Below are 19,174 nucleotides of genomic sequence, written 5' to 3' on the forward strand. Positions count from 1 at the left end.
ATTAGACTTGCCATAGCAAAGGGGTTGAATACTTACTGACTCAAGATTTCAGCTTTCATTTCAAATTCATTTAAAAAAGAAATGATCTAAAAACATAATTCCACTTGAACATGTTGTTGTCCTGATTCATGTACTGTAACTATGCATGTGACTGGCTTCATTTGCTCTATGTAAAGGTTTAACTTTACCTGACAGTGCCAACTAATAACACAAAGTAGACAGACAGCATCTGTGCCTCATCACTTTGGGTACTGAGACATTGACAGCATTACATCTTTTAAGCTTATTTTAAACAGTTCAGGGTTCAGGTTTATTCTGTAAAGTGAATGGCTATTGTAAAATCAGTGTACAAAAAGAAGAGGTTTTTCGTTAGTGCAAGGGGAGTTTAAGTGCTGCAAGCTAAAAAAGCAGTTATAGTTTTAGGGCCTTGATAGAACCTGGCCTTTGAGGAACAATGGCTCAAACATGGTCAAATAATCAAATGCACCTTGAAAACTATATTGACAGAGGTGCCATGCTCGTGCCTTCTATTTGTCCTGTTAAAACAAATATATATATATATATATATATATATATATATATATATATGTATGTTATTTTCTTCTCTTTTTTTCACTGCAATTCTACTAGTCACGTAGCAATTTTATTAAGTTAGCTTAAGCTAGCCCATGTAGGTTCCCAATCTCATAACTAGCTACCATGAAGCCAATTTCAGGCTGTCAATCAAGTTAGAGTAGCAAGCTTGACTTCTTAGCTGGCATGCCTGCTACCAAGTTCCAAGTTTCAAGTTTTTAATGTCACATGCACAAGTACATTGAAATGCCTTTCTCGCCAGCTCTAAACCCAACAATGCAGTAATCAATAACAATGTAACACTAAAAAATAACATAAGGTAGAACAAAAACACACAAGAAACAAGAAAGTACGTAAGCATATTATTTACACGCTCAGTCAGTTCCAGTAGCATATCTGCAATGTGCAGGGATACTAGAGGGGTAGAGGTAGATATGTCTAGGGGTAAGGTGACTGGGCATCAGGATATATGACAAACAGAGTGGCAGAAGCCTATATGATGATTGTATGTGAGTGGGTGTGTGTGTGTGTGTAGAGTCAGTATGTACGTATGTGTATATTATGTGTGTGTGAGCAAATTAGAAAGGGGGTGTTTGTGTGTGTGATGGAGTGTCCGTGTGTGTGTGTGTAGATACAGACTCCGTAGATACAGACAGCTTAAGAGGTAAGCTTAGATATGAATGACATCGAATTAAGCATGGTGATTGTCTCTCGATTGCAGGAGCAATTTGTTTCAGGTGTTTGAAGAATGTACAATTGTTTTATGTTTGTGGGAAAGAAACAGGTGTGTGGGACTGAGCGTTGTAACTGTGAACAGGGGCTGGCTATAGTTTTCACACAGGACTCAATTAGGTCAAGTAAGAGCAATGAGGGGCACGCATATTTTGTCATGCAGAATGACTCATCAAACGTGAGCACGCACACACGCAAACTTTTCACACGCTCAGGTGACCTACCCGTTCTGACCTCCCGTGACCTCTAAATGTATTCCATAGGACATGGCACAGGAAACCCCTCTGGACACTACTATTCAGGTCCAGTGTCTGGGCCAGGGCTTTGTGTCGGTCAATATGAACGCTATGATGGCCGATGGTCTGTGATGCAGATGTATGGCCACATCCTCATTCTGTACCAAATAGCATATGTCAAACTGGGTGGATCATACCTTGCTAAAGGGGACATTATATAGTCTATACTTCTGGATACCTGGGGTAAAAGGTAAAGGCAGTCCTAACGTAAAACTACCTTGGGCTATAAGGATTTGTCAAACTCCAATGGGGCTCCTATAGAGGTAGAAACATCTTAGACCATGAGCCACATCTCATTCACATTGTTGAGTCCCTGGATCCGGTGGGATTTCTTAGCCCAGGGACCATCACCCAGTGATGGGGAACGTGGGAGAGAGAGACTGACTGACGACGGGCCCAAACCTCTCTCTTCACACTAATGGAGCTATCAGCCAGATTACAGAATCTAGCCGACAGTCATCGACCCGGACGAATGCTACATCGTGGATCCTTAGCTCAGCCCCCTGTTAAGAGGAGAGGAAGCCTGGACACACACACAACACTCATTCAAAATTAGATCACCATCACCACCATTCACAGCGGAGGAGATTCCATTTGCACAGCCACTCACCCTTTTGACGGTCTTATCTGGAGTTTGAAGCTTGGCTTGGCGGGATGGAGGGGATGAACACAGGGTTTTCCACTGGGGGATGAGGAGCGGCCTGTTCTCTTCTCACACTGGAACAATTACTGTAGCTAGCAGACTGACGTTAAGCACATTACCAACATACAGTGTACAGTTCTACAGCATGACACCCTCAATACACTTCTACCAATATGACAGGAACGACGGAAAATGAAAGATAAGCACACAGTACGGATGTAAGTGTGACTGCTTGTGCATGTTTGTTTACTGTATGTGAATTGTTGTATGTTGAATGCTGTGAGTGGGCGTATGTGCGGTCCTAGGCTCGGTGGCTGTTTCACAATGCTCAGCCCTGGGATGGAATAGAGATATTGTCAATTATTCAAATTTCCAACAATAAAATAAAATAAAAAAAAACATGCTTATTTTCATAATCTCTGTGCGCCAGCCAGCAATGCACATTCATCACTGTTTATAAAAATGAACCTGGATCACTCTAAGCACCTTATTCGTCCCTGTTCTCGTAATTACCCGTAAATTAATAAAATCTGACTGTGAGGGTTTATTGCTTGCGATACAGACCTCCTAACTTTGTTAAAGAAAAAAAAAAAGATGAAGGGTTATACAGCGAACGATCTCCTGATAATTAACAGGAAGATAAACAAAACATAAATTTGGATATTGCGTTTATTTGGACTACCACTCAAATATGCGTGAACCACGCTATTTTAATTAAAAGATAAATCTATGTGACACTCTGCTTCCAAGTTAATTATTCGGCGCTGTATAATAAAAACGAAACCTATTAAACATGCCACGCACTGTATTTCTCCATTAACAGTAAAAAAGGAAGTGCTCACGCTGGGGACAACATTTCAAATTCACTGGGTTTTCTACCCCTCACGTATCTCTCCAGTTTCTCCTCATTTTCTCAGTCTCTCTCTGCAGACTGACACTCAAAATACGAAGTATCAGTCCTACATTTTCTTTATAGGCATAATAGTGATGGCTTTGCTGGTGAGACGTAACAGGTGGTGCTCATTACGCTTTATGAAAGCCATTCTATCTCATTCAGTCTCATTTGGCGCCACACATCACCAGCTTCTTTTCAATTTGACTGTCTTAAAATATTAGGGCACCTTGGATGAGCTCTATCAGCGTGTTCTGTGGCTGCCAATGTGGGTTTCCCTGGGATATGCTAGTGTCTATAGGCTGACAGTAACAAATCCTGCGTGTGTGGTAATAACAGTAATCATCGGTATAGCACTCACACCTACAGGTAGGCGAGTAGGCACAACTAGATTACCTCAGGTGTTATTGGCAGGGAAGGAGTTGCCTGCTCAGTTGGGAACTGTTAAGATTAGGATTACCAAGGGAAGGCCTAACACAAGAGTAACATTATGTTGCATGTTGGACCAGACAAAGGCAGCATTTCCAGAGGTAGAGGTTTTTATTGCGTAAAACACTGGATAAAACGAACTGCCTCAGAGACTTCACAACTTCCTGACAGCAGAAAGAGTCCATGAAAAAAAAAAAAAAAAACGTAGATTTACCGTTATCAGAATTGTTTTCCTCTTCTGTAAAACTGATGTAGAATAATAAATAATGCCCAATAGTTATATTTAAATACAAAGTTGTCTACTGGTTGTAAGTATATAGTAGTAGCAACAAAATCCTCTACTTACTTTACCTCCAATATTGACATTTACTTCATCAAGGAATGTGGACAGTATCAGGGCCATGAACACAGAGTACACAGAGAAGTACATAGAAATTATTTATCTTCTTTGTTAGCGCAGGGATGATCAAGTTGTAATTGTACATTTTGCGTCTGTTTCTTAATTGAATCATGACAAACAAAATATTTTCAGGGAAAACGTGGGTTATTTTGGAATGCAGGCAGGGAAACAGTAGCACAGTAAGGGATGGACGAACACGTCACAGAGAATTGGCAAACAACGATGTTTCCAGTGTCATGAAAAGCATCATTGCCTTTTCGCATAGTTTGAAACATACAGATATACTGGAAAACCTGAAAAGTGCTAGAAATGGAATGTGAATTATTTTTCTTCAGAGTTTATTTTTTGTAGTTTTTTTTGTAGTTATTATTTTCTCTTATATAGTTAGGTAGGCACACCCACACACACGTACGTACATACACACACGAAAAAGCAAGCGACTGGCACAGTCACCAAGAACGCAGTAGTGCATTTAAACCTAAAGCTTACCACAGTCGTTTCAGTTGTATCTCAATGTTGTGGCTTCATGGGAGATATCATACAAACAGTTGTATTAAATTGATCGACTCGATCTGAAGTAAGGCAGTGCGAACTAGGCTAGGTAAGCAAATGAACACTGTAAGTAGATCACTGAATGGCAGAAAAGTCCTAATTCAAATGACCCCATTTAAACCACAACTGCATTCTGTACATATCCATACTCTTTCTTTCTTTCTTTCTTTCTTTCTTTCTTTCTTTCTTTCTTTCTTTCTTTCTTTCTTTCTTTCTTTCTTTCTTTCTTTCTTTCTTTCTTTCTTTCTTTCTTTTCTTATTTCTCTCTCTCAACTGATAGGAGCAGTGTATTTGAGCGGACTGTAAACTCCTTTAGGCATAGCTGTGGTGTTAAGGCCCTGGGGTTTAAGTGTTCAGCTCTCCTTGGCTGTGAGGGAAGATATTGACTTTCTTTAAGTCCGGATCATTTCTCTTTATCAGAATTATTTTTTTTTTAATCCCCCCCCATGCCTCCATACCAACACAATAAAAAGCATCATCTTCTGTTTTACCCCCCACTACTCACAAAATGCTTCGTCCGAAACCTAGAAATAAATTGTAAAAGACATTTGTAGAAAATGTCCCTTTGTCTATTTTGTAACTAATACGTTTAAATTAGAGACAGGGAGCAGGGTGATTATCTCTATGTATTATTGCTCATTCTGAAGCTGCTTTAGAGGAGCCTATAGGAAGATAGTCCTGCATCGTGTCTGAGGAAACAAGTCCTGTGACGTTCACGGTCTTCATATATAACAAAACATTCAACCTCTGACTAAAGTTACAGCACATCAAGTTGTAAAGGTCCCAATTCCACTATGTACATCTTCACTAGCTATACTTTCAATTCCAAAGAACAACCATCCACCTCCTAACATAAAAGTTAAATGAAATAAAACACATTCAATTAACTCCACCTCTCAGTCTCTGGTAAGGTGATATCCAAATAAATGACAATATTGCACAGAAAACATCTCTGTGCCTCTAATGGCTCCTTTAAATACATCATTGATTTTTTTTTCTTCTTCCAGAGGCCATGTTGGATTTGAGTCGTTTTAAAGAGGCAGAGAAAGGGGAGGGGGAGGAGGGTGACTCTGGCCAGCTGATGGAACTGAGTTTGACCCCTCACATGTCGGCCAGGGTTAGGTTACTCCTGTAGTGCAGTAGGGGCAGAGGGCTGGGAGTGGATGGGGCTGGACTGCTGGGTCGAGAAAGATGAAAAAAGGGGAGAGGGGGGATTGAATTGATTTCCTCTGCGATGACAGCTCCAGTCAGGCTGGCACCAAGGCCCCCCCACCACTGCCGCTGCCTGCCCCAGTCTCCACTGGCTGCTCATCATTCGCCCTCTGCAAAAGGCAGCCGCCGGTGTCATGTTCTGAGGGGTGTGTTCAACAATCCTATTCCATCTTCCCCAATTGTCGCTAAATCGTTTATGGGATAATTTTTCGGATAAAAGCATAATTTTGGGGGGATAAAAGTCATTTTAAAGATTTTCTATATTTCCTTTATTATTATTTTTTTTATATAGTCGTCTCCACTATTTGTCGCATAACTAAATTTAACATATCTATACCTAGTTTTAAATGAATGAATAGATGCATTTCTTCAGGACCCATCTTAAGGAATACTCAACCCATGGTATGTGTTGTTTATATGCATGTTATGTCATTGTTACTGACCTAGTACACACTGAGGATGTCCTGTGAGCTCTGGGTAAAACAGTACAGTCACTGATGGCCCCCTTTATCTGGCTGTGCTCTGGGAGTAGGCGAAGTAAGTAGTCCCTGTTATGTGGCTCTAGTGAGTACAGTAGTTGTAGAGTTGAAGGCTGGCACCTCCACGCCAGGTGACATCGGTCATGGACGCAGGGGGTCCCCAGAGAGAGGGGGGTCGGCCGTACCCCCATGAATTCCCGTGGGATAGCTGGTGGTCCCATCCTCAGAGTTCCCTGAGGTGTCCGAGTCGATGCGGGAGCGTTTGAAGCGGCGGTCAGGGTACTGGCTGTTGTCAAAGGGCATGCGGTGGACACACAGGACATGGGTCTTCAGGTTGCCCTTCTGAGAGGCACCGTAGGAGCAGTACCTGCACTGGAACGGCTTCTGACCCCCCTGACCTCCGTGACCTGTGCGAGGACAACAAGAGAGAGACAACAGTCAGTCACCCCATCATTATGCGGTATTACTTTACCAGAATGTAAAACGAGCTCTGTCACCGAGGCACTGAATCCGACCGTACCGTCTGCCTACTACACAGTGCTTTAGCTGTAGTGCTCTCCTGAGACGCTGTCTTTAAAACTCTTTCAGTGCCCTCTCTTTGGATAGGCCTCTTTTCAGAAGAGCAGCAGTGGCTCCCTCTGAACATTGCGGCGTTTTAGCGGTGTGTACCGCACCAGCTGTATCCTTCACCACTCCCAACAGTTGCACGCGCTCTCTCGAATTAGATCCGATCCTCACTGCAGCAAACACAATGGCCCCTTAATAGCCTGCGCGGCTTGTTTGAGCGACATCGGAAAACGTGCCCATCATAACCGACTTCACTTATCTCGCTCATCCACCCGAGAGCAGCGCAAACCCAGACACTTTTCTGTTGTACACTGCTTTCGGGTTATTATTAATAACGGTACATTTTCTATCATTCTTTTTTTCTTCTTCTTCTCCAATTCAATTTAAGACGGGGTAAATCAAATGAACAGAGTTTATTAGACGCTGCGTAGGTGCGGGGAATGTAGAGAAGTGAAAGAAGGATAGTAGTGAAAGGTACACAAAACGCGCACACACACACACAAACACACACTCACTGACACATTGTGTTGTCGCGAAGAGGCAGGATTTAGAGGCACGTTGTGTTTGCCATTCTTACGCTGGCTTTGGAGTCTCAGCGGCTTTCAAATATCACAATGTCGGCTCAGGACCTCACACAAAGGAGATTGCTACAAGTTTTTGGAGCTTTAGATGTTCCAGCTGTCGGAATGTTTCGATAAGCGAGCCGGCGACACACAATGAAGGACACTTTTTATTCCTGTGCAGTTTAATTTCACACTCTCTTACATTACGTTAAGTCCGAGAGGCAGAATATCTCATCCCATTTTACACTTAGGGGGACCGAGTGTTGCCCCAAACAAGTCAACTCTATTCTTCTTCCCTTTTCTATTTCTCCATTTTTTTTCTGCACTTTTAAAATAAACACAGATCAGTTCTAACTTTGCAGCGAGGTCTATCCAGGGTTTAAAAAAAAATACAATCTAGAATTTGAACAAACATAATGACACTGACTGTCCTATATGAAGACAAAGGCAAGCTGGGTCTGAGATTACCAGAGCGATTCCACTCATGCATAACACTGTAGGAATATGGTGCTTATCCTGGGTTGAATTGTAAACTAAATAGTTTCTTCCTTTCAAAAGAAGAAAACACACACATATAGCCCCCCCCCCCCCCCTTCCCTGCAGCATCTCTGCATGGTGTTGTTGAAATGAAGTGCGTCAGTCTGGCCTGTGTGTTCTGGGATTTATAGGGTGTGCGGTGTTGGACTGAGGAATGACAGATGCCTGGACCCAGCTGCATGGAGACAGCCATGCTTCTTAAGTTTCCATCTAATCCACCTACTCCGGCACACACTGCGACAACCCAAACAAATGGCCAGCGCACAAAGACACACCAGCACCGCCCGCATGGATTATGACCAAGATGGTGCCCCCCCAATTCACCCACCACCTCCCTCAGATACCAACACTTCTTCTGATTCTCTGGAAGGCAGGAACCACACCTACTCACATCACTCACTTTAATCCCCCTACAGATCATACATCTGCACACAAACATGTTGGAATCTTCAAACCGGAATTGAGCTGTGTGTGTGTGTGTGTGTGTGTGTGTGTGTGTGTGTGTGTGTGTGTGTGTGTGTGTGTGTGTGTGTGTGTGTGTGTGTGTGTGTGTGTGTGTGTGCGTGTGTGTGTGCGCGCGTGTGTGTGTGTGTGTGTGTGTGTGTGTGTGTAGTCGCCCACACAATGGGTCAGCAGGTACAGGAGAGATTTTCCTTTTCCCCTTCATGACACACTGCGCTGGGCCATTGTGTGTGGAGGTGCCGAGTGACAAGAAACAGGAAAAATAGTTTTACCTCAGAAACCTCTCCCCCTCATTCCTTCTCTCGCTTTCTCTCTCCTTTTCTTTCTCACATTTCACTCCCTCTGTCTTTCCATCTTTCCATCTCTTTCTCGCTCTCTTTCTATCCCTCTCTCTCTCTCTCTCTCTCTCTCTCTCTCTCTCTCTGTCTCTCTCTCGTATGTGTCCAGAGACTGTACAAAACCCAACCCAAAGCTTTATCAGAAAAGAGAGAAAACACTGGTCTTGTTTTCATTAGTGTGGCATTATCTAGGTCTCCTAATTAACACCCAAAGGCCTTGAGCATAGAGATCAGAGGGAACAGAGGGGGAGGGAGGGCTGGGGTACTACCACATGACTTCCTCAAACAGCCCACTGTATCTACTCACTCTGCCCGCGCCCCCTACTTACCCCTCAGCCCTCCCTCCTCCACGCCTTGGAGAAGAGAAAGGCAGGAGGAGACCGCCCTCATTCCCCTTCACTCTCACCTCCTCCTCCTTTACATCCACCTCCTCACCCCTCCCTTGCCAGCCTCTCTACTGCTGTGTGGCAGCAGATGGGTACTGTAGCTCGCTCCTTTTGACCCCTCCCTAGCTAACAGAGATGTGTTGGATGCTGTCTGTGATCCCATCTCTCTCCTCTATTGCCATAGCCCCGATTTCCCTCTCTCCACTCAAACATCTCTCTCTCTCTCTCTCTCTCTCTCTCTCTAGTGAACGTCGAAGTGTAACAGCCCTACGACTGCCTCCCTCTGGTGGCTCCCACTATGATCCACACGGGAGCAACGCATAGACAAACCTGTACACGCACATTGACCAAAGCATTCTCACACACATACATTCAAACACACAAATCTGTTTGCAAACACGCCCATGACCGTACACTAAAACGTTCACATGTACACGAAGCCAACACACACACACATACAGTCTCCAACGACAGTGCCTTGGCACGTACTCAAAACCGCTCTTATATAAACTCCATCTGATGCCAGTGCTACCATCTGTGAGAGAGCACTCCTCACCTACGTCTGTAGGCAGGAAGCCCCTCTCCCCAAAGCCTGACGAACAGAGCAAGTGTGTGTGCGTGTGTGTGCGAGGGAGGGAGTGAGGGAGGGAGGGAAGAGAGGGGGGGGGGGGGCATTTTTCATTTGCAGACTGCTTGTGATTTGCTCATATATTGTTATAGCAGCTCATCAGCACATGACGAATCCCCAGGCCCTGCACAGCAGAAAGAAGCTGCTGGGCTTCAGCACTTTCAGCGTGTATCTCTGTGTGCGTGTGTCTGTGAGGGTGTGTGTGTGTGTGTGTCTCCATGTAAGTATGAGGTGTGTGTGTGCACAATTGTGTGTGTGAACATTCCTGTGTGTGTGTTGATGTGTGTGTGCATGTGTTTGTGTGTGCGTGCGTGTGTGTATGTTGGCACCTGACAGACTGCAGAACCTCTAATGACTTTCAGATGCTCACAAACAGTCATTCTACCCTGAGAATGAAGGGAAAAGGGGGGGGGGGGTAGTCTGTCTCATTTCCGCCCAGTGTGTTATTAAGGGTTTAGAAGCATGATACACATTACAGGTACTCTAACATGCACTCTCTTACAGACTGCACTACACTCTGATTGACCAGTTATGGTGTGATAGGGGAGAGCGGGGCACGTTGAGTTATTATGTACATTCAGCATCACCACGTCAAGGGAAATATGGTATGCTTTCCAACAAAGATATCTACATACACGTTAGGATGTTGTGTATCGGTGGAAATAATCACAACTGCTTTGAAAACGTAGCTTGTCCAAATAAAAGTGTTCTCTTGGCACAACTTACCCCGGGTATGGGGTAAATTGAACATAGGGACAGGGTAAGCCTTGGGGTAAGATGTATTTGAGGCTACTAAGACCATGAAACTGGCCCATAAGATTTCTGATATATTTAGCAAGCTCAGACTCCATGCTGTCAGACATTGGTGCCTCTGCTACTCTGTTGTAGCTTCTCTATCGCGCAGGTGCACGTTTTGTTTTCCCCTTTGTCAGCGTACCTCTTCAGTGTCATAAGGGTGATTTCTTTCCATCCCTTGCTGCTGCTCGAACGGACTTCTTCCCTTCTCTCACTTCCTTGGCTGGTCTCTCAAGAACCTTAAGGCGGGCTAGATCCCTGCGTATTTTACATGTGTATACACAGGGCATGAAGATGTTTGCTCTGTAACAATTCAAATGCAGTAGCGTGACTTTATTTGCATAGTAAATGGCCAAAATATTATGCATATTATGCCTCAAACTCACCAAATGTGATCATCATTTGTATGGGGTATGTTGAGCCATTGGCTCAACTTGCCCTTTGCCAAATGAAACAATTTACCCCAAAGCAACTATTTGACTGTATTAGCGCACACAGCTACAATGATACACTTTCATGCTTGGTTTAGGACCTCATATTGTAGCTTACAGATACCCGAACTGATGTATCAAACACTCCTAAAAATATCTAATTTGGTTTAGATACAAGCATCACGAAACCTATAACACAATGCATTCATTTTACTTTGTGAAAATCTTATGGACCTACTGTAACTTGCTTACCAATTTTCCCATGTGGTTTCTTCCTTCAGACTCCATGAAAGGATGACTTCTTCCTGATTATTTGGTCACATGATTCATTTTGTAAATGGGAGTGCTTGCAGCCTTCCCCTTAGCCCTCCCACTTCATTTTGCGCAATCCCGTGAGCCCCATTGAGTCATAGTGGCATCCCAATTAAACTTTGAGCGAGGCGTAGTGCCTTTTCAGCCCTGTAGTTGGCTCTACAAACAAAGCGAATAGGAAATGCGGACTTTCTATCAAGTGTTTCTCAAAATTCCCATGAAGCTCTGGTACCCAACCCTGGAGAGTTGCTTTAAGAATATTGTCTGACAAAAATACTAGAATTGAAGCAAATATAAGTAATTTTAACATCATAACAAATCATGCGAAAAACAATTACAGTTAAGAGGAATATGTTAGTTAATGTAGAGACATATGATTATGCATATTTCTTTGTCACAACATTAACTTACGAAAATTGCTATTTAACAAGCTATCTGACTAGCTAACATTATCCAGCTAGCTATACATGTAGATTGCTATATGAGCACTTGACGTTTGTATGAATTGTAATTTGTGTTGTTTAAAGGGATAGTTCACACAAATAACAAAATTGCATATTGGTTTCCTTACCCTCTAAGCGCCATGGTCAAGGCATGACAGCAATCCATGCTTTCGTTTAGCATTTGTGGCACAAATCCCATCCAATTCCTGGTACCGATATTAGCATTTTCCACGCATCATGTCCAAATCCTCCAAAAGTATCTCCAACTGATTGTGAAGCTCAACAAAGTCCCTTATAGTTGATTTGAACATGACACGGGAAAAATGCTAATATCAGTACCATGACTTGAATGGGACTTGTGCCACAAATGCCAAAACGTTTTAGCATGTGTGCTAAAAATGCCCCAGGGAAACAAAAGGAATGCACGGATTGCTGTCATACCTTGTCCATAGACTGCTTACAGGGTAAGGAAACCAATGTGTCATTTTTTTATGTTTTAGGAACTCCTCAGCAAACCAGCAAACCAGGCTTTCTTCTTGTGAAACCCAGTGGCTGTAAGTGGATGCATTTACTGCAAATTGAATGAGCAATTTTGTAAGCTTGCCTTGCTGTTCATAAAAAAGAAAATCGAAGTCAATCACTTGTCAGTGTTCTTTATTGTTGCTAGTAATGTCAACGTTAGAGATTGAAGATATTTTGTCATTCAATGCAGCCGAAGTAATGTACTAACTATTTTCTTACTTATTGTGCAGTGGAGGATACAAATATCTGTATGCCTATGGATGTGTGGCTATGTAGCCAATCTGTGTATGGACCCTTACACTTTTGGTCTAGATATTAGTGCAGAACAGTGGTTTTAATTGCTTCCACTGGTTAATCATGACTGAGTGAAGGCAATGCGACTGTTACATGTCAAATTGCTATTATGTAATGAATGTTTCTGTTTTAATACTACTCCACGTTGAACCATAGCCACAGCAGCCAGAATATGGCCACATTATGAAAAAAGCTATTCCTGCCGCCATTACAGGCATTGTGGAAAAACACGAGGCTCGTAGTCAATGAATTGCATGGTAGGCTAACCTTTGGCGGCTTTTGCTGTGTGCGAGTGACGTCCCATTCCTTAAGGTTATTCACTAGCTCTCCCTACCATCAGTTGCTTTGTTTTTGAGGGACACTTGAAAACGAGGGGGAGGGCTAAGGGGAGGTATTGGGATTGAGCCTAAATTTAGAAATAAAGAATGGCACAAGTAAAGTTTACCAAACCAAACCTTTTTCACTTATATTAGAGAAACATGGTCGCCAACTTTAAACTAGTCTTTTACATTGCTGTATAGAAGGCCACATGGGTTCTTCCTTCACAAACTCCATGAAATGACAACCTCTTCCTAAATATTTGGTCACATGATCCAATTGTGTGTGGCTCATCTGATCATTTTGGCACGACTTACGCCACTCTCCCCCTAAGTGTAGGAATAAAGAAGGGCACAAGGAAAGATAACCAAGCCAACCATTTTAACATGTATTGGGGAAACCTTGTGGACAACTTTAAAACAGCCTTTTGTATTGCAGTGTTGGAATTTCTATATATAAAGATGACCACAATGTGTTCCGAATAAATGACAATTTACACCATTATCAAAGGGATACTTCGGGATTTTTGCAGTGTTCATACAAGTTCATACTTCCCCAGAGTCAGATGAACTTGTGGATACAAGTTTTTATGTCTCTGTGTCCAGTATGAAAATCAAATCAAATCAAATCAAATTTTATTTGTCACATACACATGGTTAGCAGATGTTAATGCGAGTGTAGCGAAATGCTTGTGCTTCTAGTTCCGACAATGCAGTAATAACCAACAAGTAATCTAACTAACAATTCCAAAACTACTGTCTTGTACACAGTGTAAGGGGATAAAGAATATGTACATAAGGATATATGAATGAGTGATGGTACAGAGCAGCATAGGCAAGATACAGTAGATGGTATCGAGTACAGTATGTACAAATGAGATGAGTATGTAAACAAAGTGGCATAGTTTAAAGTGGCTAGTGATACATGTATTACATAAGGATACAGTCGATGATATAGAGTACAGTATATACGTATGCATATGAGATGAATAATGTAGGGTAAGTAACATTATATAAGGTAGCATTGTTTAAAGTGGCTAGTGATATATTTACATCATTTCCCATCAATTCCCATTATTAAAGTGGCTGGAGTTGAGTCAGTGTCAGTGTGTTGGCAGCAGCCACTCAATGTTAGTGGTGGCTGTTTAACAGTCTGATGGCCTTGAAATAGAAGCTGTTTTTCAGTCTCTCGGTCCCAGCTTTGATGCACCTGTACTGACCTCGCCTTCTGGATGATAGCGGGGTGAACAGGCAGTGGCTCGGGTGGTTGATGTCCTTGATGATCTTTATGGCCTTCCTGTGACATCGGGTGGTGTAGATGTCCTGGAGGGCAGGTAGTTTGCCCCCGGTGATGCGTTGTGCAGACCTCACCACCCTCTGGAGAGCCTTACGGTTGAGGGCGGAGCAGTTGCCCTACCAGGCGGTGATACAGCCCGCCAGGATGCTCTCGATTGTGCATCTGTAGAAGTTTGTGAGTGCTTTTGGTGACAAGCCAAATTTCTTCAGCCTCCTGAGGTTGAAGAGGCGCTGCTGCGCCTTCTTCACAATGCTGTCTGTGTGAGTGGACCAATTCAGTTTGTCTGTGATGTGTATGCCGGGAACTTAAAACTTGCTACCCTCTCCACTACTGTTCCATCGATGTGGATAGGGGGGTGTTCCCTCTGCTGTTTCCTGAAGTCCACAATCATCTCCTTAGTTTTGTTGACGTTGAGTGTGAGGTTATTTTCCTGACACCACACTCCGAGGGCCCTCACCTCCTCCCTGTAGGCCGTCTCGTCGTTGTTGGTAATCAAGCCTACCACTGTTGTGTCGTCCGCAAACTTGATGATTGAGTTGGAGGCGTGCGTGGCCACGCAGTCGTGGGTGAACAGGGAGTACAGGAGAGGGCTCAGAACGCACCCTTGTGGGGCCCCAGTGTTGAGGATCAGCGGGGAGGAGATGTTGTTGCCTACCCTCACCACCTGGGGGCGGCCCGTCAGGAGGTCCAGTACCCAGTTGCACAGGGCGGGGTCGAGACCCAGGGTCTCGAGCTTGATGACGAGCTTGGAGGGTACTATGGTGTTGAATGCCGAGCTGTAGTCAATGAACAGCATTCTCACATAGGTATTCCTCTTGTCCAGATGGGTTAGGGCGGTGTGCAGTGTGGTTGAGATTGCATCGTCTGTGGACCTATTTGGGCGGTAAGCAAATTGGAGTGGGTCTAGGGTGTCAGGTAGGGTGGAGGTGATATGGTCCTTGACTAGTCTCTCAAAGCACTTCATGATGACGGAAGTGAGTGCTACGGGGCGGTAGTCGTTTAGCTCAGTTACCTTAGCTTTCTTGGGAACAGGAACAATGGTGGCCCTCTTGAAGCATGTGGGAACAGCAGACTGGTATAGGGATTGATTGAATATGTCCGTAAACACACCGGCCAGCTGGTCTGCGCATGCTCTGAGGGCGCGGCTGGAGATGCCGTCTGGGCCTGCAGCCTTGCGAGGGTTAACACGTTTAAATGTCTTACTCACCTCGGCTGCAGTGAAGGAGAGACCGCATGTTTTCGTTGCCGGCCGTGTCAGTGGCACTGTATTGTCCTCAAAGCGGGCAAAAAAGTTGTTTAGTCTGCCTGGGAGCAGGACATCCTGGTCCGTGACTGGGCTGGATTTCTTCCTGTAGTCCGTGATTGACTGTAGACCCTGCCACATGCCTCTTGTGTCTGAGCCGTTGAATTGAGATTCTACTTTGTCTCTGTACTGACGCTTAGCTTGTTTGATAGCCTTGCGGAGGGAATAGCTGCACTGTTTGTATTCGGTCATGTTACCAGACACCTTCCCCTGATTAAAAGCAGTGGTTCGCGCTTTCAGTTTCACGCGAATGCTGCCATCAATCCACGGTTTCTGGTTAGGGAATGTTTTAATCGTTGCTATGGGAACGACATCTTCAACGCACGTTCTAATGAACTCACACACCGAATCAGCGTATTCGTCAATGTTGTTGTCTGACGCAATACGAAACATGTCCCAGTCCACGTGGTGGAAGCAGTCTTGGAGTGTGGAGTCAGCTTGGTCGGACCAGCGTTGGACAGACCTCAGCGTGGGAGCCTCTTGTTTTAGTTTCTGTCTGTAGGCAGGGATCAACAAAATGGAGTCGTGGTCAGCTTTTCCGAAAGGGGGGCGGGGCAGGGCCTTATATGCGTCGCGGAAGTTAGAGTAACAATGATCCAAGGTCTTTCCACCCCTGGTTGCGCAATCGATATGCTGATAAAATTTAGGGAGTCTTGTTTTCAGATTAGCCTTGTTAAAATCCCCAGCTACAATGAATGCAGCCTCCGGATGAATGGTTTCCAGTTTGCAAAGAGTTAAATAAAGTTTGTTCAGAGCCATCGATGTGTCTGCTTGGGGGGGATGTATACGGCTGTGATTATAATCGAAGAGAATTCTCTTGGTAGATAATGCGGTCTACATTTGATTGTGAGGAATTCTAAATCAGGTGAACAGAAGGATTTGAGTTCCTGTATGTTTCTTTCATCACACCATGTCACGTTAGTCATAAGGCATACGCCCCCGCCCCTCTTCTTACCAGAAAGTTGTTTGTTTCTGTCTGCGCGATGTGTGGAGAAACCCGTTGGCTGCACCGCTTCGGATAGAGTCTCTCCAGTGAGCCACGTTTCCGTGAAGCAAAGAACGTTACAGTCTCTGATGTCCCTCTGGAATGCTACCCTTGCTCGGATTTCATCAACCTTGTTGTCAAGAGACTGGACATTGGCAAGAAGAATGCTAGGGAGTGGTGCACGATGTGCCCGTCTCCGGAGTCTGACCAGAAGACCGCCTCGTTTCCCTCTTTTTCGGAGTTGTTTTTTTTTTGGGTCGCTGCATGGAATCCACTCAGTTGTCCTGTTTGTAAGGCAGAACACAGGATCCGCGTCGCGAAAAACATATTCTTGGTAGTACTGATGGTGAGTTGATGCTGATCTTATATTCAGTAGTTCTTCTCGACTGTATGTAATGAAACCTAAGATGAGCTGGGGTACTAATGTAAGAAATAACACGTAAAAAAACAAAAAACTGCATAGTTTCCTAGGAACGCGAAGCGAGGCGGCCATCTCTGTCGGCGCCGGAAGTAGTATTAGAGCTCGTTTCGTGAGCCATATGCCCATAGACTTCCAGTCATTGAGCTAACTCTAGTTAGAAATTGCGCTAGCGCTAGTTAGCAACTTCCTTCAAAACCGCATATACATAAAAAATGGTATCCACGAGTTCATCTGACTCTGGGGAAGTAGATAAAGGGCCTCGTTGCCAAAATCCCAAAATATCTCTTTAAGGAGGAAAGCGACACATTTCTTTGGGATGTAAAGAAAAAAGACCTGAACTGTTAATGTACAGTGTAAGGAAACATACAGTATCCCTATATGTAAAGATGTGTGATGACAGAATGATGTGTATGTTTGTGTGCTGCCGTGGATATGTACAGAATGTGAGTGACAAACAGAGATAAAAGGACGGTGGTCGAGTCCCTATAAGAGACACATACCGAGAGAGGTGAGCGTGTGTGTGTGTTTGTGTTGGAGAGAGAGTGTTGTGTATTAAAGAGTAGCGCTATGGGGGGGGGGGGGGGGGGGGGGGGGGGGGGGGTGGAGTTGCGTCTGGGGAGAGAGAGAGCCACAGAAGGTATGAGCAGTAAAATGTGATGCACCATCTGTCGGCCAATAATAACCTGCGTGTTGTAAAGGCTCAGAGTTTAGTCAGCAAACAAGCACTCCCAAACACCCGAGTACCACCTCACACTCTATGTCCAACCTATACACCTATACCCCCTTATCCTGACCTGTAACCCTGGCTGGGGCATCCTACGCATCATTTCTCAGCGTTACAGTACACTTAGAAAAAAGGGTTCCAAAAGGGTTCTTTGACTGTCCCCACAGGATAACTGTTTTTGGTTCCAGGTAGAAACCTCTCTGGAAAGGGTTCTACATGGAACCCCAAAAGGTTCCACCTGGAATCAGAAAGGGTTATCCAAAGGGTTCTCCTATGGGGACAGCCGAAGAACCCTTTTAGGTTCTAGGTAGAAAAAAAGGTACTAAGTGTACTTTCGAGCTGGGCGATATGGACAAACATACTTATTGCAATAAATTGCTTGAATTGATGCGATAACAGTAAATATAATGAAAAGTTTATAACAAGAAAATAAGAAAAGTAGGCGGACAGTTTGTTGCAATAAGCTTTCAAGATTATTACAACTTTATTACAACTTTCAAGATTATTACAACGTACTGGCCGCTTACTTGTCTTCTTGAATTACCTGCCATTGAGGGGCCTACTTTCCCACTGGCCTCATCTAATATTTAATGTTCGCCACAGTTGTCCCATTAACAATCACCCATATTCAGTGATGCAAAGCCCTTAAGTAAAAATACGTAAGTAGTTAAGTCGTTTTTTGGGAGTATCTGTACTTTACTTTACTATTCATATTTTTCACAACTTCTACTTTTACTTCACTACAATCCTAAAGAAAATAATGTACTTTTTACTCATTTTCCTTGACACCCAAAAGTACTCGTTACATTTTGAATGCTTAGCAGGACAGGAAAATGGTCCAATTCACGCACTTATCAAGAGAACATCCCTGGTCATCCCTACTGCCTCTGTTCTGGAGGACTCACTAAACACAAATGCTTCGTTTGTAAATTATGTCTGAGTGTTGGAGTGTGACCCTGGCTGTCAAAAAATAATAATAATCAGGGAAGTGTGTCGTCTGGTTTGCTTAATATAAGGAATGTGAGGTATAGCATTTACTTTTGCTCAAGTATGACAATTGAGTACATTTCCACCACTGTACTTAAGTACATTTTTTACATTTGTTATTTAACCTTTGTTTAACTAGGCAAGTCAGTTAAGAACAAATTCTTATTTACAATAAAGGCCTACCCCAGCAAAACCCGGACAACACTGGGCCAATTGTACACCGCCCTATGGGACTCCCAAACACGGCCGGATGTGATACAGCCTGGATTCAAACCAGGACTGTAGTGACACACTGACATACAGTGCCTTAGACCGCTGCGCCACTCGGGAGTATTTTACTGGGTGACTTTCACTTTTACTTGAGTCATTTTCTATTAAGGTATCTGAAATATATTTAATTTCAAACGTCACATTTCTCTAGTATAGGCTACTTATTGTAATGAACTACAGGTATATCAGCAAAATGCCTGCGATAGGTGATCGGTACGGTCAAGGTCGATCATTTTTGGTTCATCATCCCAGCTCTACGTTACAGTAGCGTCCATTAATCGGTCGCATGGATCCGTAAACATCAGACAGGAAAATGTAATGGCTGGGAAAAAGCATTAGAATGTCTAGTACCCCAGGGATCATCAACTAGATTTTGCCGCGGGA

General features: G+C 43.8%; 1 protein-coding gene across 4 annotated transcripts in view; it reads right to left on the reverse strand.

The window, feature by feature from the left end:
• Nucleotides 1-3,657: 3,657 nt before the first annotated feature.
• The window catches only part of znf536 (zinc finger protein 536), a 191,302-nt gene continuing 175,785 nt past the window's right edge, over nt 3,658-19,174 (reverse strand). For all 4 annotated transcript variants that reach the window (XM_036980615.1, XM_036980613.1, XM_036980616.1 and 1 more), the window contains one exon: nt 3,658-6,615. In XM_036980615.1, the coding sequence (XP_036836510.1) occupies nt 6,350-6,615 (266 nt within the window). In that variant the 3' untranslated portion in view covers nt 3,658-6,349. The remainder of the gene's footprint in view (nt 6,616-19,174) is intronic.

This window comes from Oncorhynchus mykiss, chromosome 6 (genome assembly GCF_013265735.2).
Source record: "Oncorhynchus mykiss isolate Arlee chromosome 6, USDA_OmykA_1.1, whole genome shotgun sequence".
NCBI lineage: Eukaryota > Metazoa > Chordata > Actinopteri > Salmoniformes > Salmonidae > Oncorhynchus > Oncorhynchus mykiss.